This window comes from Pleurodeles waltl, chromosome 3_2 (genome assembly GCF_031143425.1).
Source record: "Pleurodeles waltl isolate 20211129_DDA chromosome 3_2, aPleWal1.hap1.20221129, whole genome shotgun sequence".
Taxonomy (NCBI): domain Eukaryota; kingdom Metazoa; phylum Chordata; class Amphibia; order Caudata; family Salamandridae; genus Pleurodeles; species Pleurodeles waltl.
In genome coordinates this window covers 97155785-97183395 of record NC_090441.1, presented here as the reverse complement: position 1 = coordinate 97183395, position 27611 = coordinate 97155785, and the positions used below count along the sequence as shown (strand labels likewise).

The 27611-nt window shown below is 39.9% G+C and overlaps 1 protein-coding gene across 4 annotated transcripts in view; it reads right to left on the bottom strand.

The window, feature by feature from the left end:
* Positions 1-27611, bottom strand: part of CLIP2 (CAP-Gly domain containing linker protein 2) — a 400768-nt gene that overhangs the window by 184004 nt on the left and 189153 nt on the right. For all 4 annotated transcript variants that reach the window (XM_069226902.1, XM_069226900.1, XM_069226903.1 and 1 more), the window contains one exon: positions 26574-26698. In XM_069226902.1, coding sequence (XP_069083003.1) covers positions 26574-26698 — 125 coding nt within the window. The remainder of the gene's footprint in view (positions 1-26573; positions 26699-27611) is intronic.

The following is a 27611-nucleotide window of genomic DNA, read 5'->3' as shown; positions in this document are numbered from 1 at the left end:
TGAGGGCCCACAACTTCAAGTTTTAAATTTAAGCCAATGAATCCCAGACTGTCTTGTCTGGAAAGAGAGGACAAATAATTTCAGAAAATACTAAAATCTTTGTCTTTGCTACTGATGGATAGGTTGTGTCTAGGACAGATTATTTATTTGGTTTGCTTATTTTAGTGACAAAGAGCCAGGCAACCGGTTGGGGTGTCCGCAGCACTTTATAACTACCACACCAAACCTAACCGGGATTCAAACCTTTGCCATACAGGTTACATGCAGAATTAAGAAGCAAGGGCCAGATGTAGCATTATCCAAATTTGCGATTCGGAAATTGCGAGTCGGTGCGACTCGCAATTTCCAAATCGCATATTCGGATGCAGAACGGTGTCTCAGACACCGTCTGCAAGTCGCTATGGGGTCGCAAAGACCCACCTCATTAGTATTAATGAGGTGGGTCGCATTTTGCGACCCCAAAGCGAGTCCCTGCACTCACAGGGATGGTGGCCTGCTCACAGGGATGGTACCGACTCGCAAATTGTGAATGAGCATCGCATTCGGCATTTTGCATGGCGCAAACTGCGATTTTTGCAGTTTGCACCATGCAAAATGCTTTCTACATCTGACCCCAAGTTCTTCAAACCAATGAGCCAATGGATCTCTTTTTTACCTACTACTGTAACTTCAATCCATCCTCTACAGGGAGTGCAGAATTATTAGGCAAGTTGTATTTTTGAGGATTAATTTTATTATTGAACAACAACCATGTTCTCAATGAACCCAAAAAACTCATTAATATCAAAGCTGAATATTTTTGGAAGTAGTTTTTAGTTTGTTTTTAGTTTTAGCTATGTTAGGGGGATATCTGTGTGTGCAGGTGACTATTACTGTGCATAATTATTAGGCAACTTAACAAAAAAAAAAATATACCCATTTCAATTATTTATTATTACCAGTGAAACCAATATAACATCTCAACATTCACAAATATACATTTCTGACATTCAAAAACAAAACAAAAACAAATCAGTGACCAATATAGCCACCTTTCTTTGCAAGGACACTCAAAAGCCAGCCATCCATGGATTCTGTCAGTGTTTTGATCTGTTCACCATCAACATTGCGTGCAGCAGCAACCACAGCCTCCCAGACACTGTTCAGAGAGGTGTACTGTTTTCCCTCCTTGTAAATCTCACATTTGATGATGGACCACAGGTTCTCAATGGGGTTCAGATCAGGTGAACAAGGAGGCCATGTCATTAGATTTCCTTCTTTTATACCCTTTCTTGCCAGCCACGCTGTGGAGTACTTGGACGCGTGTGATGGAGCATTGTCCTGCATGAAAATCATGTCTTTCTTGAAGGATGCAGACTTCTTCCTGTACCACTGCTTGAAGAAGGTGTCTTCCAGGAACTGGCAGTAGGACTGGGAGTTGAGCTTGACTCCATCCTCAACCCGAAAAGGCCCCACAAGCTCATCTTTGATGATACCAGCCCAAACCAGTACTCCACCTCCACCTTGCTGGCGTCTGAGTCAGACTGGAGCTCACTGCCCTTTACCAATCCAGCCACGGGCCCATCCATCTGGCCCATCAAGACTCACTCTCATTTCATCAGTCCATAAAACCTTAGAAAAATCAGTCTTGAGATATTTCTTGGCCCAGTCTTGACGTTTCAGCTTGTGTGTCTTGTTCAGTGGTGGTCGTCTTTCAGCCTTTCTTACCTTGGCCATGTCTCTGAGTATTGCACACCTTGTGCTTTTGGGCACTCCAGTGATGTTGCAGCTCTGAAATATGGCCAAACTGGTGGCAAGTGGCATCGCTTGACTTTTCTCAGTTCATGGGCAGTTATTTTGCGCCTTGGTTTTTCCACACGCTTCTTGCGACCCTGTTGACTATTTTGAATGAAACGCTTGATTGTTCGATGATCACGCTTCAGAAGCTTTGCAATTTTAAGAGTGCTGCATCCCTCTGCAAGATATCTCACTATTTTTGACTTTTCTGAGCCTGTCAAGTCCTTCTTTTGACCCATTTTGCCAAAGGAAAGGAAGTTGCCTAATAATTATGCACACCTGATATAGGGTGTTGATGTCATTAGACCACACCCCTTCTCATTACAGAGATGCACATCACCTAATATGCTTAATTGGTAGTAGGCTTTCGAGCCTATACAGCTTGGAGTAAGACAACATGCATAAAGAGGATGATGTGGTCAAAATACTCATTTGCCTAATAATTCTGCACTCCCTGTATTGCTGTTGACCGTAAGTGGGCAGAGAAATAATCTTACCTTGTTGAGTGTCATTAGCAACCTGAAAGTGCACCTGATGTTGGGTTGTGATTTTCAAATCTTATATATTGGAGGTACATATCCAGCGGCATTCCAGTACAGCAGAGTGATGTGATCACAAGGGCATGGAAGATTTGGTCAAATGATTAAGGATGTCATTCAGAGCTGTCCAGTCAGGAGGCATCTGTCAAAAACTGGTGGAATCTTCATCCATCCATCTCTTGGTTTCCCCACCTCATTTGGAGGTGGAGGAAATACCTGTATCCCTGCTTGACTGCCAGCTGACATGGGGCTGGATCTTCAGCTTACATTTCCCGCTCCCTGGCCACTTCTGTACGCTAGTTCATACGACAGTATGTGGCACCATAATAAAACCACAAACACACATGCTGCTTGTGGATGCCTGTCACTGGCATCAATGTGCATATGGGGCGCTACAAATAAGAAATTAATCACAATAAATATCTGGCAAATCAGCCAGATTGCAGGAGCGATCCTGGAGTGTCCAGGTTTGACCTCCAATGGATTTGATCTACCAACGCTTGCTGCTTCTACTGTTACGTAGAGCAGGCATTCCGACTGCATGTGTGCATTAAGTGGCAGCCACTGGAGAGACAGGCAGCAGTGTTAATGCATAATAAACGTAACGTTCACTGAGTTACAAGACTAAGGCTCGGCATTTGATATTAAGCATCCCGACACTTCAAGGAGTACTAATCACTTGCAACTGCTGTAAAACACAGAACAGGAAACCAGAGCCTTTATTTCAGTACATGATACAAAGATTATATGTCATAGTGAAATAGCTTTAAGTGGGTTGAAAGAAGTGTGGGATGAAAACATATACCCCTACGGAGTGGCCATTTGTAATCATTAAAAAAATAGGACCTGGCAAGTGAGTAGTCAGTGGAAGGACACTGACCAGCCACCAATGCCTGTGAGCTAAAGGAGTACTTGGTCCTAGCTCCATGCAATGGCAAAAGCAGGAAGTGAATGCAGATGACGTGCTGGCCAATGAGAAGCAAATAAACTTGAGCAACAATGGAATGGACAAATGGTACGTTCAGGAAAGTATTGGACGGGTTCCAAGCCCTTTTAAGAATTTTTTTTCAATCACAAAAGGCTTCACAAGCACAGCACGCGCTGTGCAGGCCAAACCTAAAGAGTGCAGAATGGTTCACCACGCCACAAAACAGTATGCAGCCATGATTTACTGCGTCTGTCATGGAACAGAGAGCATTATTTGCATAAAAATCATCACACGCCTCGCTGCAAACCCCAGGTATGGTAAGACAGGATATCTGGTCCTTTGAGATGATGCCTCTGCTGGCTATCGATTGGCCCACTGAAGGCAAAATGAGGATAAGTTGTACTCCTGACTTCTATCTTGTATGATGCTGAACAAAACAGTTTATCTCACTGTATCTCCTCTATCATCGCTGTCAAAAGTGAAAGGGCCAAAAAACAGAATAACTCACAGTATTAAGTTACATTATAAAAACAGCACAAAGTTGTGCTCACATCAGCCACACCAGAGCTTTTATAAAGCTCACAAAAATGACTGAAAGCCAGTAACAACAATTAAGGATATGGCAGTAGTTTCTGTTCATGCTACAGGTACAAAGCCAGGGGAACCACCTGCTCATTGGTTCCTGTGGCACTGCTGTTGCAGCATGAACAGAAACTACTACTCTCTGTAGTTACCACCCCTTCTCTCAGGCTCTCAACAGCCAATAGGAGGCTATATGAGGGGCTAAGCCTGAGTAGGCCGATGGGTCAATTTTGTGAGGCATTCATGCGTCAAAGGGCATGTGACGTCACTCCTGCTATGAACCAATGCCCATGCTGAAAGAAAAAGCACTGAAATCACACAGCAGAAATTCCAAGCGGGACATTTAAATCCTGAGCATCAGAGCTATAGCAAGTGAAAGATTTTGAGATGAACAAACGTGCTTTGTTTTAGAGGTCAACACTCAGTATTCTCCGGGTAATACATTTTATTTTCAACCGAAGTAATGCGCGGAAGGGCCGCTTATCCAGAAAGCACATCTAAGCGCGATCTGGGACAGGCTAATATGACTGTGGTGTCTGTAATCACAGCCATTTTGTGTGATCCAGCTGGCAGCGGCACAGACTGGCTGCGAGAAAGGGCTACGAAGGCACATTGACAGCCCAGGGGATTAGTGCAATCCGGGCATCAGGAAGGCACGCAGACAGCCCACAGCCTTCTGGAAAGCCCCCCTGTGTTGTGCTGTCGACCACTAACAAACACATTACAACGCACTGTGACCCTGCGGTCTGATACATAGCCCCACTGGCGAAAGCACCAATGCATTTACATACAATTGATTCCCGTTTCCAGAAAGTAAACCGGACCACTATTCGCATATGTTTTTGGGACTCAGCACAGCTGTGAACAGATGTTCTGCATATCATAGTTTGGAATGTTTGGCTGCAGATGACATCTTAAAAAAATGAGTCTGCATTGCCTGTGCACTGCCTCCGAGGCCAAAAGAACAGCGTGCTATCCAGAGCAGAGGGTGATTCATGTTCAAACATCTGTTTAAACTGTCTTTTGGAAACAAAATATTGAAGCCTCTTCTACCCACTGTGGGCACTGCACCCTTGGAAACCAAACTGTGCTGACGAAACTCCTGACTGGGAGTGGGGGGCAACAATTATGCTCTCCTCCATAGAGTCAAAACTGGTTTGTAAGAATCAAAACTATGCCTTGAGGTGGCCCACGTGGCTGGTTGAAGGCCTGTTTGTGTTACTGAGTATTGTAAACTGGTCCAGCAGTCAGTGTCCGGAATACACATTCTCGTAACTTGTTGGATGTTCAACATCTCCCCTGGAGTGGTAAGAAGTGCGGCGTTCCTGTGCAATCTCTCAGAGATGTCTGTGGAGCAGGAGAAAGGGGACTCCTCAGCCTACACACATGCGGTCTGTGCTGATGTGCAAAGAGGTCCTCTGTGGTTCTGGGAAGTCTCTGCTACTTCCCAGAGGGAAATGTGACTGCTCTCCTCAGGGTTGCTGGAAAAGACCCCACATCTTCTGCATATAGCTGGAAAGGGCTCTGGTGCTGCGGTGTATGAGGAGCATTTAGGATATGTTGGAGGGGTGCTCTCGGTGTAGCGGCGTTGCCTGGTATTCCCATCAGGCCTCGCACCTTGGTCAGAGGGCTTCTCACAGCTTTGTTTATATTCCCAGAGTTTCTCCTACCGCTTCTTACTATTTGATACTGGCTCCATTCATAGATTTTCCACAGACTGATCGTCAGAAAACTTGGATTTTATTAAGGTCATGGAGGATAAGATTATGCAATCAAATATTTACCTTGATTTTTTACTATATTTTGGCATTAACCACCTGCTCTGTGGCAGAACAATTCTATCGAAATTGCTTAATTCATAAATGATTGCCAGATGGGGTGCCATGTTGTGGGCCCCAAAGCACGATTTAGCTTCTGCCAAGTAAATTGGCAATAATCCCAAAGTTCTGGGAATTTTGCTTCATGTTCCTATTTGCAGCCGTTTGCCTTTTCTGGATGGCACCTTTAATGGAGCTGCCTTCCACTGCATGGACTTGGCCGCCCGGCAGCATATGGGCTGCAAGATCATGGATTCCTGACATGAAAACCGCAGGAGGCGGCATTGCCAGAAACCTAGTAGTTTCCCACCGCTAAATCACATAGAGGAACCGCAAAGTTGGCGGGATGGGAGCTCTGCCTGTTTATGACGGGACAGTCACTTTGCCAAATCATAAATGACCCCTGTAGATCTCTTTTCTTTTCCTCACATCATCAACCACCTTGTGTTGTTTTAGACCAAATGCACAGTATAGTCATCATCATTCCAAACTGCATCATTTAATATGAGAAATGAGGTCTCTATATATATGACAGCCGAATGGTATGAGATATAGGTTCTAATCATACCTCATCACTTTAAGCATTAACAATATTGGAGAGAAGCAGGTGCATACTATTGGCAAGAGCTCTGAGCTCATTAACAGTAATCTGTCCTGGTCAGGAACCTCGTCGACATAAAAAGGTGAGTATTTTGAAGCAGAATGGTTATTGTGGAAAAATGAGTTCAATTACTGAAAAAAATACAGAATAAGAAAAGTAGTATAACATTTTCACTCCGGGTGGTTAGTGGAAGCAGGTGAAGAACTAATGACAAAGATTTAACTCGGTGGCACTGCATGAGATGGGCAATTACTATTTAACAGGAGAGCACCATTAGACTAGATAAAATTGAGTACTTAGATTCTGATTGCTATGCACTTACATTTGCTGTAAAAGAACGAACCACACCTATCATTTGATGAGAGTGACTCACTTAGACCCAGGGGCGGCCCCTCCACGAGAGCGGAAGAGAGTCACCCCGCTAAGAAAAAAGGCCCCCAGGACACAAAAATATTTTTCAGCACCCCGTCGTGAACTCAGTGTAAGGACGGGGAGGGGCAACTGCTGTGAGTGGCAGCAGGGAGCTGTGCACTTGTTTAAAGTGTGCATGTCTCTTCGGCTGGCCATCTTGGGCCACCAGACATGCGCACATGTCAGCCAGCCTGACATGCGCACTTTAAACATCTCTAACCCAGCTGTCTTTAGACAGCTGGGTTAGAGAAGGCACAAGCCTCTAGAGGTCTGGTGAGCACTGAGAGAGCCCGCTCCCACCAATCCTGGCGCTGCTTTCATGCTGCTTACCAGCATGAATGCAGCACCAGTATTGGCTAGTGCAGTTTCCTGGGTCCCCTCACACTTTGGACCCAGAAGAGATGGAGCAACGTCGAGAAGAGGATGTCCGTCCAAAGGTAAGTGCAATTTTTTTTCTTTTATTGTTATTGTACCCCCTTCCTGCCCCCCCCCCCCCCCCACCCCACTGTAAGTAAGAGCCAGCTGCTTGGACCACTGAATCTCCTTTACACAGGGCTCATCAAGCAACACATCAACAGACTGCAAAGGCTCCAAAAACAAGCAGTCAAGATGCATCTGAACAACACCATGAAAACGGTCCTGAAATCGGTTGACCACCTCACACTAGCTGCAACAATAAATTTTACTTCCTTTGTATCATGTATAAGGCTTACCATGGCAGAAGACTTTGAAACCTGCATGAACTGAGCCACTGACTCTCCGGCCAACAGAATCCTGTGATCAGCAATGGCATACCTTTTCTTATGAAAAGCCTTTGAATGGAACAAACTTGGAAAATCTTCTCTGAGACTTCAGTGGCCAAGGACCCAGACTGTATTACTCACTGAACTCAAGTCTTATGGTAGAATTAAACTATATCTGCTTCATTAAAGGCCTAAAACCTGAACTGTTCCAGAGAACATTGAACTACACTTCACACCGTCATCAGGAGTGATTGAAGAATATCGGACTGGTACATTCCATTAGCAGAATGGACTCTTGTGTTCGCCTTGCATACAATGTAGCTGCAAAGCACTCTGAAGTAACCAAAAGAGACATGTAGATTCACATGATGTGCATGCTCCTGCCATCTAGTATTGGGCTCAGAATATGACATGTTGTTCTTTGAAAAAGTACTTTAGATTTGAAGGTGACTTGTGACACCTCTCCTGAAACGCACAAAGCACCAGTGCACAGACTTGTTTGTCCTAACATATAATAGTTACCAGTCTTGGCCTTGTCCACTGTGTATTTCATAAGCTTGAGCCCTGTTATTTCCAATTTCATTTCAAGCCATATTAGCCAATCATCTTCTCTTTCCTATACAAACAAGAGTCGTAGCACTCGTGGTATAAAGACAGAGTTAGAAGTTGTTCGTATGTTCAGTATTCTTCGTAAATTATCAACCAAACTTTTGTTTATATCACAATCCGAGTTTTATTAGTACTGTTCAACAATCCTCCACAAGAACAGCTTATTCGAATGTTCAGATATCCTCCAAAAGAACAGCCATTAGTACTGTTCAACAATCCTCCACAAGAACAGCCTATTTAAATGTTCAGATATCCTCCAAAAGAACAGCCAACACGTGTTTCATCCTCTGAGAAGTATCTCTCATTGAGGACTTCATCAGGGCTGAAAAATAAAATAAAGTGGTATCTATGTATATGTTGTGCAATAAAAATAAGAGCAGAAAAAATGGACCAAATTCCAAATGTGACAAGATTGTGGTATGCAAATACATGCTATATTGTGACCAGTGTGATAATCATTAATAAAGGAAAACACACCAGCTAACCAAACAACCCAAAATACTTCCTGATCCGTGATCAAAATTAAGGTCTACAAACGTGACAAAACATGTCTACAGATCATAGTGCCCAGAGATCATTCTCAGAATACGTGCACAAAAATTATAAACAATAGAATAGGGGTAAACCATGTGACTAAAGTAAGAAAAGGATCCCGATTTGTGTAGAGTACTGTTACTTAGAGGTTTACCACTAAGATCAAAAATATCCAGGAAATATTCTAAAATAAGTAATGAGGGGCGAGAAAAAACCTCCACTAACCTTACTGTACTTCATAAGTTCAAAACTATCATATCGTTCAGTATTCTTCGAATATTGTCTATGATGAGATTAAAAACATAAGAGAGCAGTAATGCGGTCAGCCCTTACATCTTGTACTTAAGAAACAATTAAAACTAAACTATTAACCGCTGAAAAGGAAATTTTATGAAAATAATCAGAACCAGTAAATATGCAACAATCTCACCTCCGTCAGAATGTCCGAATAACTTAGTAAAGGAAAAAAGGGAGGAACGCCGCACGGTCAAATTCACCCGCAGCGTTCCCGAATCTAGTGGCTGCGATGTATCTGAGCGTCCGTATACCGGACGTCAGATAAAGCGCCCGATCACACTAATTGTGGAAACAAAAAAAAGACTAATACTATGCAAAAACGGACGCCATCTTGGATTGTCTCCGTTAAATGCAAGGAGACAAGTTAAATAATCCTAATCAATCTAACAAGTCTCTAAATAGTCATGTAAAGGTCACCATATAATGGCGCCATATCAGATTATCTCAAATTGGACGATCTGCCCAATATATTAATAGGCTCAATATAACGATAGTATAAAATAGCAAAAGACAAAAGGGGCAATAGTTAGTAGGTACCAATGCAAGGTTAAAGGGTCCTAAATGGGTACGGAAATTAGTTGTAGGTAAACCTCTGAGTAATTACTGACCTGCCCATAAGAAAAATACCCAGAGTCAAGAGAGTATGAGAAAAACAGTAAGAGGCTTGTTCGAAAACCATCTTACCAAAAAATTGTCAATATCTATACATACTGATGTGTGTCACATTGTAAACATCCATAGCCTCTAATAGGGCAACAAAATAGTGTCAATATAAATTTAGTGACAGTCACATGGTTAGTATATCCTCCAAATGCTCTCAGTTTCAATCCATAAAATATTTGTATTATAACATCCATAGCATATAATAAGGCAAAAAATAGTGTCAATAGAAATTCAGGGATAGTCACATTGTTAGTCTAACTTCCAAAATGCTATCAATCTAAATCCATTAATTACTGATATTCTAACATAGTAATGAGTATATACACAAGCAACTGCGTACAAAATAACAGTAAATAAGTGATCAGCACAGAGATAGCAGCATAATGTTATTACAACATAGAGTGAGAAAACAAGCATCAACATGGTATTTAGTTAGTGTAAATAACACTTAGAAAATGAATTGAGGACAGAAAGTTAGTCCCCTAAGTAATATTCCATCTCAAAGTTGGTATTTAAGCCATCCTCCACAGCTCTAAGTTTTAAAATCCAATAGCATTCCCTCCTCCTGAGTGCTAGTTCTCTGTTACCCCCTCTAGGGTCTCTGTTGATGTGATCGAACCCAAAAAATTCGAATCCACAGGAGTCATTGCGTTTAGGACAATATCGCTTGTGATTCACTATGGGATATCTCCCATCATCTTGCCTAAGGGCTCTGAAATGTTCACTTGCCCTGATTCTGAGTGGTCTGATAGTACTGCCTATATAATATAGGCCACAGTTACATAAGATCATATATACAACGAAGTTGCTGTCACATGTGATATTACAGTTGATATTATAAGGAACCTGAGTAGAGCTCCTGAATGTGGTAATGCCCGATTTGGCCCATCTGCACATGCCACAATGTCCACATTTAAAGAAACCCTTACTTCGGTCGCTCAGCCAGTTGCCTGGATTCTGTTTATTGCGAAAGCTAGGGCATAGAATATTTTTGAGAGTTTTGCCTCTTCTAAATGTAAAAATAGGGGTTCTGGGGATTACTTCTTTCAAATTTGGATCGGCTTTGAGAATGCCCCAATGTTTGTTCATACATTTCTTGAGCAGCGTCGCTGACTCTGTATAGTTGACTATACATCTAATGGTATTGTCTTTGGATTGAGGTTTGTGACACAATGTGTCCGATCTTTTAAGACGCATCGCCCTGGTGCAAGCATTTTTAATCATATTCGGAGAATAACCCCGTGCCTCAAATCTGTTGCTCATATCCTTGATGCATCTATCAAAATCTTCTTCCAGGCTACAATTGCGTCTTGCCCTCACCATCTCACCGTAAGGTATTGAGTTAATTTGGTGAGTAGGATGTGCACTATTAGCATGTAAGATGGCGTTACATGAAGTACCTTTCCTGTATAGACGGCTCTCTATTTTGTTGTCCTTAACAAACAGTTCCACATCTAGGAATGCAATATTAGATGTACTCTGTTCGGATGTAAAATGAATGTTAAAGTCGTTGTTGTTAAGATATTTTAAAAATTCGTTTAGTTTTTGTTGATCCCCAGTCCAGATCATCAAGCAATCGTCGATATATCTGCCCCAATAAAGTATGTCTGTCATCCAAGTACTCCCTTCTTTGCTCCAGATCTTATTCTGCTCGAAATGTCCCATAAAGAGATTCGCATAGGCTGGCGAGAATTTAGACCCCATGGCCACGCCTTGTCTCTGGCGATACCAATCATTTTTAAAAAGAAAAACATTGTCATTCAAAATCAAATCAACCATATAGACCAACATAGTCGTGTGGTCATATAGTCTCGCAGGTCTTTTGTATAAAAAATGGCGCAACGCCTCCTTTCCTTGTTCATGATTAATACTGGTGTAAAGAGAGGTAACATCTAGTGTAACTAAGATCATACCTGGTTCCCATATCATGTCCGTTAATATACTAAGTATGTGCTTAGTATCTTTAATGTAAGATGGTAGGTTAATTACAAATGGTTGTAAGAATATGTCAACATATTCAGAGAGCCTCTCTGTGGGACCTCCTATGCCTGATACAATAGGCCTGCCTGGGGGGGATGTAGGGTTCTTGTGTATTTTAGGCAATATGTAAATACAGGGATTCCTGGGTCTGTGAACACGTAGGTACATATACTCCTCTTCCTTTAGGAGAGACTGATTAAAGCATTGTAATAAGAATTTGTTAATCTTATTAGACAGTGCGGGAATGGGGTCTGACCGAATCTTCTCATAGCAAGTAATGTCTCCCAATTGTCTGAGGATCTCAAGTTCATAGTCCATAGTGTTCATAATCACAATATTGCCCCCTTTATCTGCCTCCCTTATAGTGATGTCTTCATTACTACGTAGTTGTCTCAGATTAATCATTTCTGTTTGGTTAAGATTACGGTGCCAAACGTGTGTTCGAGTGGTATTTTTCAACTCTAGCTTATTAAAGTCACGCCAGACCACCTTGAAAAAAGTATCTATACAATTATCCCTCATAAGGGTGGGAGTCCAGGTTGATTTATTTTTTAAGCCGCTAGGGAGTGTTTCTGATGGAATATCCAATTCTGATAAAATCTGTGTTAGGATAGAAGGATCTTGTTCATAATTGGCAATAGACAGTAACGTAGCCGTATCCTGAACGTCCTTAATGGATAAGGAATGGCCCTCGTGGAGGGCATCCATTAAGGTACCTTTCTGTCTGTAATCAGGTAAATTGATAAAATGTTTTTTTAATTTCAGACGTCTAATAAATTTAAAGAAGTCAATTTTAGTACTCTGAAAATCTCCACTACCACCTTGTTAAGTCGGAGACTTCAAGTTAAAATCTTCTTTATTACAAGTTGTAAAAACAATAAGGCTTAACAAGCGATCATGGAAAAAAGCGTGTGTCTCTCGCAGGTCTCTCTCTGCCTTCTCCCCTTCCGATCTCCAACCACCTCGAATTCGAATCCCCACACGCAACTACACACGAACGAAAACAATTCTAAATACCTAACCACGCGCTAATACAACACTAGCGCTAATAAACTATATCACATATATACTATATAACATATCAACATAACACATCTCCTTCCTTTAAACAAAAAAACAAAAGTACACACAGTAAAAAGAACATAATTATATTATTACACAATATAATCATTTAACCATTTCGGTTTGGAAACAATCCTTTTACCATTACTTGTTGTTTCTTCATTGTTACTATCATTGGAAGTACTGCCTATTTCCATAGATTTAGCACACTCCTCCACGTCACTAGTAATACAATCCGAATCACCTTCCGGAGCTCCTTCTTCCAAAACTTGCTCCGAATTCCTTCTATACATATCTTTCTCAACATTGTCACTCAAACACATCTCTTTTCCCAAATTGACATTCTTTTTATTATTTTTATCTACCCCAATCTCATCTAGAGAATCACTTACATTCATTCTATTCGTTGGCTGACCCTTAAACACAGCAATCCTTTTAAGGTTCCATACCTTGCCATCACTCAGAAGTACTGCATTACGCAAAACTTTGCTTACTTGAATAGGTTCTGAATATTGACTCTCACCCTTCCTTACTCTCCACGGTTTCTTCACCTTAACCCAATTCCCTTCACAAATTTCCACCTCTCTTTTTGAACCTCTACTCTTGTCAAAAGTCTGTTTATAAGCCATATGTTTCCTCATAATTTGATCTCTCACACTTCCAAAAGGCACCCTACATTCATCGACTTCCAACAACCACTCTGGGTTGCACTTAGTCCTTGGTACCCTTCCTCTCATTAATTCAAAAGGAGATAAACCCAAGGCTTCATGATAACATGTCCTATAAGACCACAACGTTTTATAAATTTGTACCGACCAATCGTCCCCATTCCTACACGCAATCTGAATAGCATTCTTCATAACCCTATTAAACCTTTCGATCATTCCATTGCCACTAGGATTGTATAAAGATGTAGTTCTATGCTTAATTCCTATCCTTTCAAAATATTCTTTTGTCAAAGTGGACGTAAATTGCACTCCATTGTCACTAATAATCTGTACAGGTAAACCCTCCTCCACAAAGGTATTGTCCATAAATGTTAAAACCTCCAAAGAGTCCACCTTGTCCACAATTTTCACAACTGGCCACCTTGAAAAAATATCAATCATGGCAATAATATACCTTCCAGGATTCCCAATGGGACCCATGATGTCTATAGCAATAGTGTGCCACGGCTTACTCGGAATAATAGGTTCACACATATTTGGTTTTAAAGTATTTAAAGTCTTATCTGAATTGGCACAAATGACACATTCCCTTACCACCCTTTCAGCTTGAACATCAATTCCAGGCCACCAATACCATCTCTTCACCCTCTGTTTTGTTTTAACTATGCCACAGTGAGTTTCATGACATAATTTTAAAATTGTATTTCTAAGTGTCTTAGGTGGTATAGCTCTATCACCTCTAAAAATAGTTCCATGAACCAATGAAAGTTCACATCTCACCTCCCAAAACTGTTTAAGTATATTGGACATTTTAGACTTGTTGGGCCAACCTTTCATTACACATTCCGACACTGATTGTAAATCCTTATCCTTAGAATATTCCTCCTTCCACACTTCCTCCTTTATACTTAAGCCATCGTCATCATGAATTAATGCCACTTGTAATTCTTCTCCTTCACCAATATCACATTCTACAATCTCAGTAGGCATTCTAGACAAGTAATCTGCCAGCACATTACTTTTCCCAGGAACATATTCAATTACATAAATAAAATCTTGCAAACGCATAGACATTCTAGCAATCCTCGCTGTTGCTTTACACATTCCTTCAGTGGTCAACAATTTCACTAATGGCTTATGATCTGTACGTAATATACATTCCTTTCCCCACACAAACTGTCTATAATGCTCCAGTGCCCAAATACATGCAAGTGTCTCCTTCTCTATCACCGAAAACTTTTCTTCATTCGGTGATAACGCACGAGATGCAAAAGCAATTATAACTTCCTTCCCAGAAGTATCGATTTGTGTTAACACACCACCTAAACCTTTATTGCTGGCATCTACAGTTACTACATTCGTACGTTCAGGATCAAAGCTACTCAAAATAGGGGCCTGTGCAATTGCTCTCTTTACATTATTAAACTCCATTTCACAATCTCTAGACCAAACAAATTTTACATGGTTTTTCAGCAATTGTCTGATATTGTATACCATGCTAGAAAATCCCTTCACAAATTTTGCATAGAACTCAACCATTCCTAAAAATGACTTAATATCCTCCTTGCACGTAGGATGTGGTGAATCCATAATGGCATCTACCAGCTTAGGTTTCATGGTTACACCGTCCCCACATAACACATGTCCTAGATAAGTTACAGATTGTACCCCAAACTTACACTTCGAATGTTCCACAGTTAAACCTTTTTTTTCCAAAATACCTAAAACCTCCCTCAAAACTGCGTCATGTTCCTTCCTATCCTTGCCAAATAGTAAAATATCATCTTGAAAACATCTCACATTAGTATGTCTCCCAAATAACTGATGCATTAACCTCTGGAATATAGCAGCTGCTGAAGCTAAACCGAACGGTAATCTTTTATATTGAAAACATCCCACAGGAGTAATAAAAGCAGTATATTTCTTACTGGTTTCGCTTAATTTGATTTGGTGATATGCAGCAGATAAATCTATAGTGGAAAACCATCTTGCTCCTTTGATTAACGTTAACATCTCTGAAATTTTTGGCAGAGGAAATTTATCTACTACAATATTTTTGTTCAGATGGCGCAAATCTATGCATAACCGAATCTTTCCATTCGCACGTTTAGCAACTACTATAGGAGAAATCCATTCTGAAGACTCAATTGGTTCGATGATCTCGGCTTCTACCAATTTATCCAATTCTCTCTCCACTTCACTCCTAACTAAAATGGGAATGTTCCTTACCTTATGTATCTTTGGACTAGCATTAGTTTTAAGAACAATACTATGTTCAAAATCATCCAAAACACCAATTTTTCCACTAAAAACTTTAGGAAAATTCTTAAACATTTCATTTGCAATGCATTCTCCCTCGTCCACAACCATAACTGGTTCAGGACTATTCGGATCAAGAGTGATATGCAAATCACCCTGATCTTTCCAACCTAAAACTGAAGGTCCCTTCTTTGCTACATATAACTTCCCCACAGATTTTCTGTTTTTAAAAACAAATGTAAGTTCTCTGAAACCCAATAACTCTATTTTCTCTCCAGAAAATCCTTCTGGACTAACATCTGCTTTTTGTAAATTGCTACCTATTTTTCCTATAAACTTCGATTTCCACACTCCCTCATTAATGATGGTAAAAGGCGAACCTGAATCAACATAAACCTGAATCTCAACCCCTCCTATGTGCATTAAACATACTGGTTTCTTCTTGTTACTGACAGACTCTTCCTGAACATTAAATACAAACATTTGATCTTTACTTATACTCTTGCTGTCCTGCTTAATTTTATTTACCCTACTCTCATCCTCACTTGAATTGTCACTCAGTCCATCTACGTACTTCACATTATCATTATTCTTTTTCTTTTTACACACCCTAGCAAAATGCCCTATAACTCCACACGCCGCACACTTCTGCTTCAATGCAGGACAATATTTGTGTGAAGCTAAATGTGAAGTGCTATCACAACCGTAACACCTTTGACCATTATACTTATTTGCTTGTTGATTCTTTCCACTTTCATTCTTTGTTCTGCCCATTCCTTTATACTTTACTTTGTTTACTGTATCTTCATTAATATCACAATGCTCTGTTTTAACTGCTTTCGCACTTCGACTAGATAACTCAGCTTTTCTAACAATCGCTAAAATATCATCCAGCTCAGTATCTCCATTTATCCACAATCTTTCTTGAATCGCAGGGTCACGGATATGCATTACTACTTGGTCTCTAATTAACTGGTTTTGCAAATGATCGAATTTACAATCATTTGCCAAAACTCTAAGCGCAGCTACATACTCATCCACAGTCTCACCATGCTCTTGTTTTCTTTGCAAAAATTTATATCTTAAAATCCCTATACACACTTTAGGTGCGAAATAATTATCAAATTCTTTCAAAACATTTTCAAATACATTTGTGTCCTCGTTGCTGTTAGTTTTCGTCATAGACTCAAATACTTTTAGTCCTTCTGGTCCCACAGAATGCAAGAAAATCTTTTTTTTCCTCTCCGGACTCATTTTTCCTTCCTCATCAATAGTCTCCAAGAAATTTATAAAGTACGATTTCCATTATGTCCATTTCATACATGGACTTCCCCCTGCTGGCCAGAATGCTTGTGGGGGTTGAAGCGAAAATTGTTGTGTGGCCATTAAAAATTTTGTAATGCAAAATATATGTTTAAATTAATTATTCTAAGAAAATTGTGCTGTACCATATGTAATTGTCCAGATAATGAACTTCCTTCCACTTAGTTTCCAAAAACTGTTGCAAAAGAATTCAATCAGTGAAAATACACATTTCAAATGAATATGTCCTTTTATCCAGAATTCATCTGTGAATTGTCTGTAAATTACTGTACTGTTCCTCTGTACATTTCCAATGACACGCACGCTGTTTCTTTTACGCCTCAAATGTCACTCACGCTATTCCTCTGTCCTATTCCGTGTGAATAACACACAAAATAACGTTCCGATTCCCAGCTGATATGCCTTTCCAAAAAAACAAGTTTTGCCAAGGTCCACTCCTCTAATGTACGTGAATACGTCCGATCACTTCTCTAAATCAGACTCTCGAGGAATGGAACAGAGAGCACAGCTTGAATATCGCCCATCTCTGTAACGGCAAGTTCCTTCAATACTTTCTGTTTATTTCCTGCAAAACGATCCTCAATAAATCACTAGTCTTGTCAAGCCTTACAGTTTTATATTTCTAAATTCCATCGTCGTGTAAGATTTCTCCTTGTTTTCCAAACCGAAAGTAATAACTCTTTCCGGCACTTCGCACTCCGTTTCCACCATAGGTTCCACAATTAAGCTCGTCGCCAGAATTGTTAAGTCGGAGACTTCAAGTTAAAATCTTCTTTATTACAAGTTGTAAAAACAATAAGGCTTAACAAGCGATCATGGAAAAAAGCGTGTGTCTCTCGCAGGTCTCTCTCTGCCTTCTCCCCTTCCGATCTCCAACCACCTCGAATTCGAATCCCCACACGCAACTACACACGAACGAAAACAATTCTAAATACCTAACCACGCGCTAATACAACACTAGCGCTAATAAACTATATCACATATATACTATATAACATATCAACATAACACACCTGGACAGTAACCCAAACCCTTACTGAGAAGACTTAGATCATGAATATTGAGTTCAAGGCTAGATAGGTTAATGACATTTATATCATTATTGACAGAGTTACCTATTTCCCCCGGTTCCAAGAGCGTGTTTTCATTCCTTTCTTTATATCGGTGTTTTCTACCTCTCCCACCCCGTCTGATTTTCCTGGCTCTACAAGTCGCCGATTTGTCTCCCATTGTCCCTGTCGTATTCTCTGGACCTCTGCCAAAAAAGAAGCAGTGCCCTGTTGTGCTACTATGTCACATCTAGATGTATTTGAGCCAACGCTTGTCTCACTGTTACTGGTGGATACACTGTTCAGAGACGATGAAGAGCCCGCCTCAACGTTTGGCGGGAATTCAATCCTTTTGATCAAGTGATCATATTTGCGTGAGAATGTAAAAATCCTACCATTTTTGTAGTCCAGTTCATCTCGTTTAAGTAATAACATTATGCTGCTATCTCTGTGCTGATCACTTATTTACTGTTATTTTGTACGCAGTTGCTTGTGTATATACTCATTACTATGTTAGAATATCAGTAATTAATGGATTTAGATTGATAGCATTTTGGAAGTTAGACTAACAATGTGACTATCCCTGAATTTCTATTGACACTATTTTTTGCCTTATTATATGCTATGGATGTTATAATACAAATATTTTATGGATTGAAACTGAGAGCATTTGGAGGATATACTAACCATGTGACTGTCACTAAATTTATATTGACACTATTTTGTTGCCCTATTAGAGGCTATGGATGTTTACAATGTGACACACATCAGTATGTATAGATATTGACAATTTTTTGGTAAGATGGTTTTCGAACAAGCCTCTTACTGTTTTTCTCATACTCTCTTGACTCTGGGTATTTTTCTTATGGGCAGGTCAGTAATTACTCAGAGGTTTACCTACAACTAATTTCCGTACCCATTTAGGACCCTTTAACCTTGCATTGGTACCTACTAACTATTGCCCCTTTTGTCTTTTGCTATTTTATACTATCGTTATATTGAGCCTATTAATATATTGGGCAGATCGTCCAATTTGAGATAATCTGATATGGCGCCATTATATGGTGACCTTTACATGACTATTTAGAGACTTGTTAGATTGATTAGGATTATTTAACTTGTCTCCTTGCATTTAACGGAGACAATCCAAGATGGCGTCCGTTTTTGCATAGTATTAGTCTTTTTTTTGTTTCCACAATTAGTGTGATCGGGCGCTTTATCTGACGTCCGGTATACGGACGCTCAGATACATCGCAGCCACTAGATTCGGGAACGCTGCGGGTGAATTTGACCGCGCGGCGTTCCTCCCTTTTTTCCTTTACTAAGTTATTCGGACATTCTGACGGAGGTGAGATTGTTGCATATTTACTGGTTCTGATTATTTTCATAAAATTTCCTTTTCAGCGGTTAATAGTTTAGTTTTAATTGTTACTTAAGTACAAGATGTAAGGGCTGACCGCATTACTGCTCTCTTATGTTTTTAATCTCATCATAGACAATATTCGAAGAATACTGAACGATATGATAGTTTTGAACTTATGAAGTACAGTAAGGTTAGTGGAGGTTTTTTCTCGCCCCTCATTACTTATTTTAGAATATTTCCTGGATATTTTTGATCTTAGTGGTAAACCTCTAAGTAACAGTACTCTACACAAATCGGGATCCTTTTCTTACTTTAGTCACATGGTTTACCCCTATTCTCTTGTTTATAATTTTTGTGCACGTATTCTGAGAATGATCTCTGGGCACTATGATCTGTAGACATGTTTTGTCACGTTTGTAGACCTTAATTTTGATCACGGATCAGGAAGTATTTTGGGTTGTTTGGTTAGCTGGTGTGTTTTCCTTTATTAATGATTATCACACTGGTCACAATATAGCATGTATTTGCATACCACAATCTTGTCACATTTGGAATTTGGTCCATTTTTTCTGCTCTTATTTTTATTGCACAACATATACATAGATACCACTTTATTTTATTTTTCAGCCCTGATGAAGTCCTCAATGAGAGATACTTCTCAGAGGATGAAACACGTGTTGGCTGTTCTTTTGGAGGATATCTGAACATTTAAATAGGCTGTTCTTGTGGAGGATTGTTGAACAGTACTAATGGCTGTTCTTTTGGAGGATATCTGAACATTCGAATAAGCTGTTCTTGTGGAGGATTGTTGAACAGTACTAATAAAACTCGGATTGTGATATAAACAAAAGTTTGGTTGATAATTTACGAAGAATACTGAACATACGAACAACTTCTAACTCTGTCTTTATACCACGAGTGCTACGACTCTTGTTTGTATGCTATTGCGTTTCTCTGGAAACATTGGAGGATTGAGGGAGATCCTCTTGTCAGAAGCACCGTGCCATGAACTAAATGTGTTATTTATTCTTTGGACTATCTGTGAGCGCCCATATCCTATGAGTATCTTCCTCGTTGTCACTGTTTTTGATTACGTCTTTTAACATAGGGGTGCTGCTCTAGACCTGCTGATTAAGTGTGTATTATCTGTCCTGTACTCTTTGCTGTAGATATGGATCGTGAGAAATTAGCAGCAGACATTTTTGGAAACCTAGATCAGACAGGGACTATACTCAAACCACAAGGCACTAATACCTCACATAACAAAATGGGGTTACGTGATAAATTTTTTAAATTAGAGAAACTGAAGAAACAGGAAGTGTCGAAATGGTGGGATGGGGCCACCTTAAAACAATATATTAAACTCAACAGGATACCAAGGGGTTTAAGATCACACATCTTTCCCACTTTTGATGATCTTGATCCGGATCTTTTGAATGATTGGGAACAAGAATTAGTGTCAAGTTCACTTAAACTCATGAATATTCTGATAGAAAACTCAAATAGGAAAGTAAATAGACTCCAAATAGAGATTACGGAACTAGAGACAGAAATTAGGAATATGAATTTGGAAGAACCAACAGCTAAAAATTTCAAAATACTTAATGAAATCATAGATCAACATCAGAATGAGGTTGCACAAAGAAAAGCACGTAAACTTAAACGAGATGAACTGGACTACAAAAATGGTAGGATTTTTACATTCTCACGCAAATATGATCACTTGATCAAAAGGATTGAATTCCCGCCAAACGTTGAGGCGGGCTCTTCATCGTCTCTGAACAGTGTATCCACCAGTAACAGTGAGACAAGCGTTGGCTCAAATACATCTAGATGTGACATAGTAGCACAACAGGGCACTGCTTCTTTTTTGGCAGAGGTCCAGAGAATACGACAGGGACAATGGGAGACAAATCGGCGACTTGTAGAGCCAGGAAAATCAGACGGGGTGGGAGAGGTAGAAAACACCGATATAAAGAAAGGAATGAAAACACGCTCTTGGAACCGGGGGAAATAGGTAACTCTGTCAATAATGATATAAATGTCATTAACCTATCTAGCCTTGAACTCAATATTCATGATCTAAGTCTTCTCAGTAAGGGTTTGGGTTACTGTCCAGGTGGTAGTGGAGATTTTCAGAGTACTAAAATTGACTTCTTTAAATTTATTAGACGTCTGAAATTAAAAAAACATTTTATCAATTTACCTGATTACAGACAGAAAGGTACCTTAATGGATGCCCTCCACGAGGGCCATTCCTTATCCATTAAGGACGTTCAGGATACGGCTACGTTACTGTCTATTGCCAATTATGAACAAGATCCTTCTATCCTAACACAGATTTTATCAGAATTGGATATTCCATCAGAAACACTCCCTAGCGGCTTAAAAAATAAATCAACCTGGACTCCCACCCTTATGAGGGATAATTGTATAGATACTTTTTTCAAGGTGGTCTGGCGTGACTTTAATAAGCTAGAGTTGAAAAATACCACTCGAACACACGTTTGGCACCGTAATCTTAACCAAACAGAAATGATTAATCTGAGACAACTACGTAGTAATGAAGACATCACTATAAGGGAGGCAGATAAAGGGGGCAATATTGTGATTATGAACACTATGGACTATGAACTTGAGATCCTCAGACAATTGGGAGACATTACTTGCTATGAGAAGATTCGGTCAGACCCCATTCCCGCACTGTCTAATAAGATTAACAAATTCTTATTACAATGCTTTAATCAGTCTCTCCTAAAGGAAGAGGAGTATATGTACCTACGTGTTCACAGACCCAGGAATCCCTGTATTTACATATTGCCTAAAATACACAAGAACCCTACATCCCCCCCAGGCAGGCCTATTGTATCAGGCATAGGAGGTCCCACAGAGAGGCTCTCTGAATATGTTGACATATTCTTACAACCATTTGTAATTAACCTACCATCTTACATTAAAGATACTAAGCACATACTTAGTATATTAACGGACATGATATGGGAACCAGGTATGATCTTAGTTACACTAGATGTTACCTCTCTTTACACCAGTATTAATCATGAACAAGGAAAGGAGGCGTTGCGCCATTTTTTATACAAAAGACCTGCGAGACTATATGACCACACGACTATGTTGGTCTATATGGTTGATTTGATTTTGAATGACAATGTTTTTCTTTTTAAAAATGATTGGTATCGCCAGAGACAAGGCGTGGCCATGGGGTCTAAATTCTCGCCAGCCTATGCGAATCTCTTTATGGGACATTTCGAGCAGAATAAGATCTGGAGCAAAGAAGGGAGTACTTGGATGACAGACATACTTTATTGGGGCAGATATATCGACGATTGCTTGATGATCTGGACTGGGGATCAACAAAAACTAAACGAATTTTTAAAATATCTTAACAACAACGACTTTAACATTCATTTTACATCCGAACAGAGTACATCTAATATTGCATTCCTAGATGTGGAACTGTTTGTTAAGGACAACAAAATAGAGAGCCGTCTATACAGGAAAGGTACTTCATGTAACGCCATCTTACATGCTAATAGTGCACATCCTACTCACCAAATTAACTCAATACCTTACGGTGAGATGGTGAGGGCAAGACGCAATTGTAGCCTGGAAGAAGATTTTGATAGATGCATCAAGGATATGAGCAACAGATTTGAGGCACGGGGTTATTCTCCGAATATGATTAAAAATGCTTGCACCAGGGCGATGCGTCTTAAAAGATCGGACACATTGTGTCACAAACCTCAATCCAAAGACAATACCATTAGATGTATAGTCAACTATACAGAGTCAGCGACGCTGCTCAAGAAATGTATGAACAAACATTGGGGCATTCTCAAAGCCGATCCAAATTTGAAAGAAGTAATCCCCAGAACCCCTATTTTTACATTTAGAAGAGGCAAAACTCTCAAAAATATTCTATGCCCTAGCTTTCGCAATAAACAGAATCCAGGCAACTGGCTGAGCGACCGAAGTAAGGGTTTCTTTAAATGTGGACATTGTGGCATGTGCAGATGGGCCAAATCGGGCATTACCACATTCAGGAGCTCTACTCAGGTTCCTTATAATATCAACTGTAATATCACATGTGACAGCAACTTCGTTGTATATATGATCTTATGTAACTGTGGCCTATATTATATAGGCAGTACTATCAGACCACTCAGAATCAGGGCAAGTGAACATTTCAGAGCCCTTAGGCAAGATGATGGGAGATATCCCATAGTGAATCACAAGCGATATTGTCCTAAACGCAATGACTCCTGTGGATTCGAATTTTTTGGGTTCGATCACATCAACAGAGACCCTAGAGGGGGTAACAGAGAACTAGCACTCAGGAGGAGGGAATGCTATTGGATTTTAAAACTTAGAGCTGTGGAGGATGGCTTAAATACCAACTTTGAGATGGAATATTACTTAGGGGACTAACTTTCTGTCCTCAATTCATTTTCTAAGTGTTATTTACACTAACTAAATACCATGTTGATGCTTGTTTTCTCACTCTATGTTGTAATAACATTATGCTGCTATCTCTGTGCTGATCACTTATTTACTGTTATTTTGTACGCAGTTGCTTGTGTATATACTCATTACTATGTTAGAATATCAGTAATTAATGGATTTAGATTGATAGCATTTTGGAAGTTAGACTAACAATGTGACTATCCCTGAATTTCTATTGACACTATTTTTTGCCTTATTATATGCTATGGATGTTATAATACAAATATTTTATGGATTGAAACTGAGAGCATTTGGAGGATATACTAACCATGTGACTGTCACTAAATTTATATTGACACTATTTTGTTGCCCTATTAGAGGCTATGGATGTTTACAATGTGACACACATCAGTATGTATAGATATTGACAATTTTTTGGTAAGATGGTTTTCGAACAAGCCTCTTACTGTTTTTCTCATACTCTCTTGACTCTGGGTATTTTTCTTATGGGCAGGTCAGTAATTACTCAGAGGTTTACCTACAACTAATTTCCGTACCCATTTAGGACCCTTTAACCTTGCATTGGTACCTACTAACTATTGCCCCTTTTGTCTTTTGCTATTTTATACTATCGTTATATTGAGCCTATTAATATATTGGGCAGATCGTCCAATTTGAGATAATCTGATATGGCGCCATTATATGGTGACCTTTACATGACTATTTAGAGACTTGTTAGATTGATTAGGATTATTTAACTTGTCTCCTTGCATTTAACGGAGACAATCCAAGATGGCGTCCGTTTTTGCATAGTATTAGTCTTTTTTTGTTTCCACAATTAGTGTGATCGGGCGCTTTATCTGACGTCCGGTATACGGACGCTCAGATACATCGCAGCCACTAGATTCGGGAACGCTGCGGGTGAATTTGACCGTGCGGCGTTCCTCCCTTTTTTCCTTTATTAAGTTATTCGGACATTCTGACGGAGGTGAGATTGTTGCATATTTACTGGTTCTGATTATTTTCATAAAATTTCCTTTTCAGCGGTTAATAGTTTAGTTTTAATTGTTTCTTAAGTACAAGATGTAAGGGCTGACCGCATTACTGCTCTCTTATGTTTTTAATCTCATCATAGACAATATTCGAAGAATACTGAACGATATGATAGTTTTGAACTTATGAAGTACAGTAAGGTTAGTGGAGGTTTTTTCTCGCCCCTCATTACTTATTTTAGAATATTTCCTGGATATTTTTGATCTTAGTGGTAAACCTCTAAGTAACAGTACTCTACACAAATCGGGATCCTTTTCTTACTTTAGTCACATGGTTTACCCCTATTCTATTGTTTATAATTTTTGTGCACGTATTCTGAGAATGATCTCTGGGCACTATGATCTGTAGACATGTTTTGTCACGTTTGTAGACCTTAATTTTGATCACGGATCAGGAAGTATTTTGGGTTGTTTGGTTAGCTGGTGTGTTTTCCTTTATTAATGATTATCACACTGGTCACAATATAGCATGTATTTGCATACCACAATCTTGTCACATTTGGAATTTGGTCCATTTTTTCTGCTCTTATTTTTATTGCACAACATATACATAGATACCACTTTATTTTATTTTTCAGCCCTGATGAAGTCCTCAATGAGAGATACTTCTCAGAGGATGAAACACGTGTTGGCTGTTCTTTTGGAGGATATCTGAACATTTAAATAGGCTGTTCTTGTGGAGGATTGTTGAACAGTACTAATGGCTGTTCTTTTGGAGGATATCTGAACATTCGAATAAGCTGTTCTTGTGGAGGATTGTTGAACAGTACTAATAAAACTCGGATTGTGATATAAACAAAAGTTTGGTTGATAATTTACGAAGAATACTGAACATACGAACAACTTCTAACTCTGTCTTTATACCACGAGTGCTACGACTCTTGTTTGTATGCTATTGCGTTTCTCTGGAAACATTGGAGGATTGAGGGAGATCCTCTTGTCAGAAGCACCGTGCCATGAACTAAATGTGTTATTTATTCTTTGGACTATCTGTGAGCGCCCATATCCTATGAGTATCTTCCTCGTTGTCACTGTTTTTTATTACATCTTCTCTTTCCTATTGTTATGTTATGTGCATTTGTAAAGTGTACTATACCCACGAGGGTATCCTGGTGGCGAGCAGGTGTCTAGCCCTGCCTATGGTATGTTGGTTAATTAAAAAAAAAGCCAGGTCTTCAGCTTCTTGCGGAATTCAAAAAGAGAGGAAGAGCCTCTGATGTGGAGTGGGATAATGCTGTTAAAACCTGGATTTTCCCTGTGCGTCTGTCATGCAATTTAATTAACATACAAAGCTTTCTGCTACTATGTTGTTACAGCTCTATGGTGCCATGATACCCTAACGGGTTCACACTCTATAAATATCATAAAATAATCATAACATTTCAACATAACTGACAGACCTGAAATTGACCACAGCTTCTAAATAATAAAATGAATATTACTCTGTAGATGTAGTAAGGGGTCTTGAAAGGACTGTCTGCACAAATCAGCCCAATGACAAAGTGAGAGTATCCCAGATGCAGCAGAATGACAAGGTCATTAAGTTATTTTAACAGTTTAAATGTATAGTGTTTATGTAGTTTAGGTCACTGTCTAACAGGACAGCTAGGTGGTAGCATAAGGGTATAGGTAACTTAGGGCCTGATTTAGATATTGGCGGACAAGTTACTCTGTCTCAATGGTGGCGGATATCCCATCCTCGAATATCTAAATCCCACAGGATATAATGGGATTTAGATATTGGCAGACGGGATATCTGTCACCGTTGTGACGGAGAAACTCATCCGCCAATATCTAAATCAGGCCCTTAGTCTTTGCAACCTTGATGAATTATTCTAAAACAGAGTCTATATTACCTCGTGCCGGCTACTGCTCCATCGTTCTTCCCCAGAGGCTCATCAAGCTCCACTCCGCACCATTCCCCCTTGGCAAAATCTGTCTCGCCAACGTAGCGCACAACTCCCGTTTTCGTTCCCCCAACCTGCGGGTCAAAAATATCAAGGTTAGAGGCTAAGAAAAAAACTCACTGGTTGGGAAGCAGATAGCAAAAATATATCTTTGCAATAACTTTTATTTGGCTAAAGTTTCCCGTTCATGAAACTGTGTTCTGGTCAATATCAGATCTACGTTCATGTGATTCGTCACAAAAGCTCATATTCAGCTTCTTATTGGTAAACAGCTTGAGAACATAAAAACCTGAATTTCAGCAATATGTATATGAGGTAGGTAAGAGGTGGAGGGTGTAAATGTAGGGAATGAAAGGGGAGGGAGATGGTAGAAAAGAATACATAAGATGGGGGCAGAAAAGGCAGGTATATTTATTTCATTTCCATGTCCTAAAATGCGAATGTGCCATTTTTTGGTGATGTTTCTCTGTGGATGCTGACATACCTTCTGATGTGTTTGTTAATGTATTATGGTGTTTAATTCTGGACCAGAGTGGATTGAGGTTGTGCCGCACTGCAACACGCATGGTTGGAGTTGACGGGCCTTTTAGCTGAGGTGGTCGGCTGCCCCATACCACTTACACCCACACATTATCTCCTGGGTCTGAGACTTAGGACCAAGGAGGGTAGAGATACCCATAGGTTTGTTGACCTAGCTTTGGGGCTCAATGGAAGGCATATCACAATGTCCTGGAAAGCCAGGATAGCCCCTGACATGAAAGACGGCAGGAGCTGCTGAAACAGGCCAAGGTGGAATCAGATTTACTCACTAAGGCCTACCTCTCTGTGGCGGGGGTTATGGTGGACATGTGCTGGCATGCATATGTTATACAACTAGAGGCCAGGAGTGTGAAGAGGCCACCCGAGCAGGCAGTTTCTGTCCTTTCTGTCTCAGCAGTAATAAATGATGACCGTGGCCATTCTCGTGCTTGGCTGCAATCCATGTTC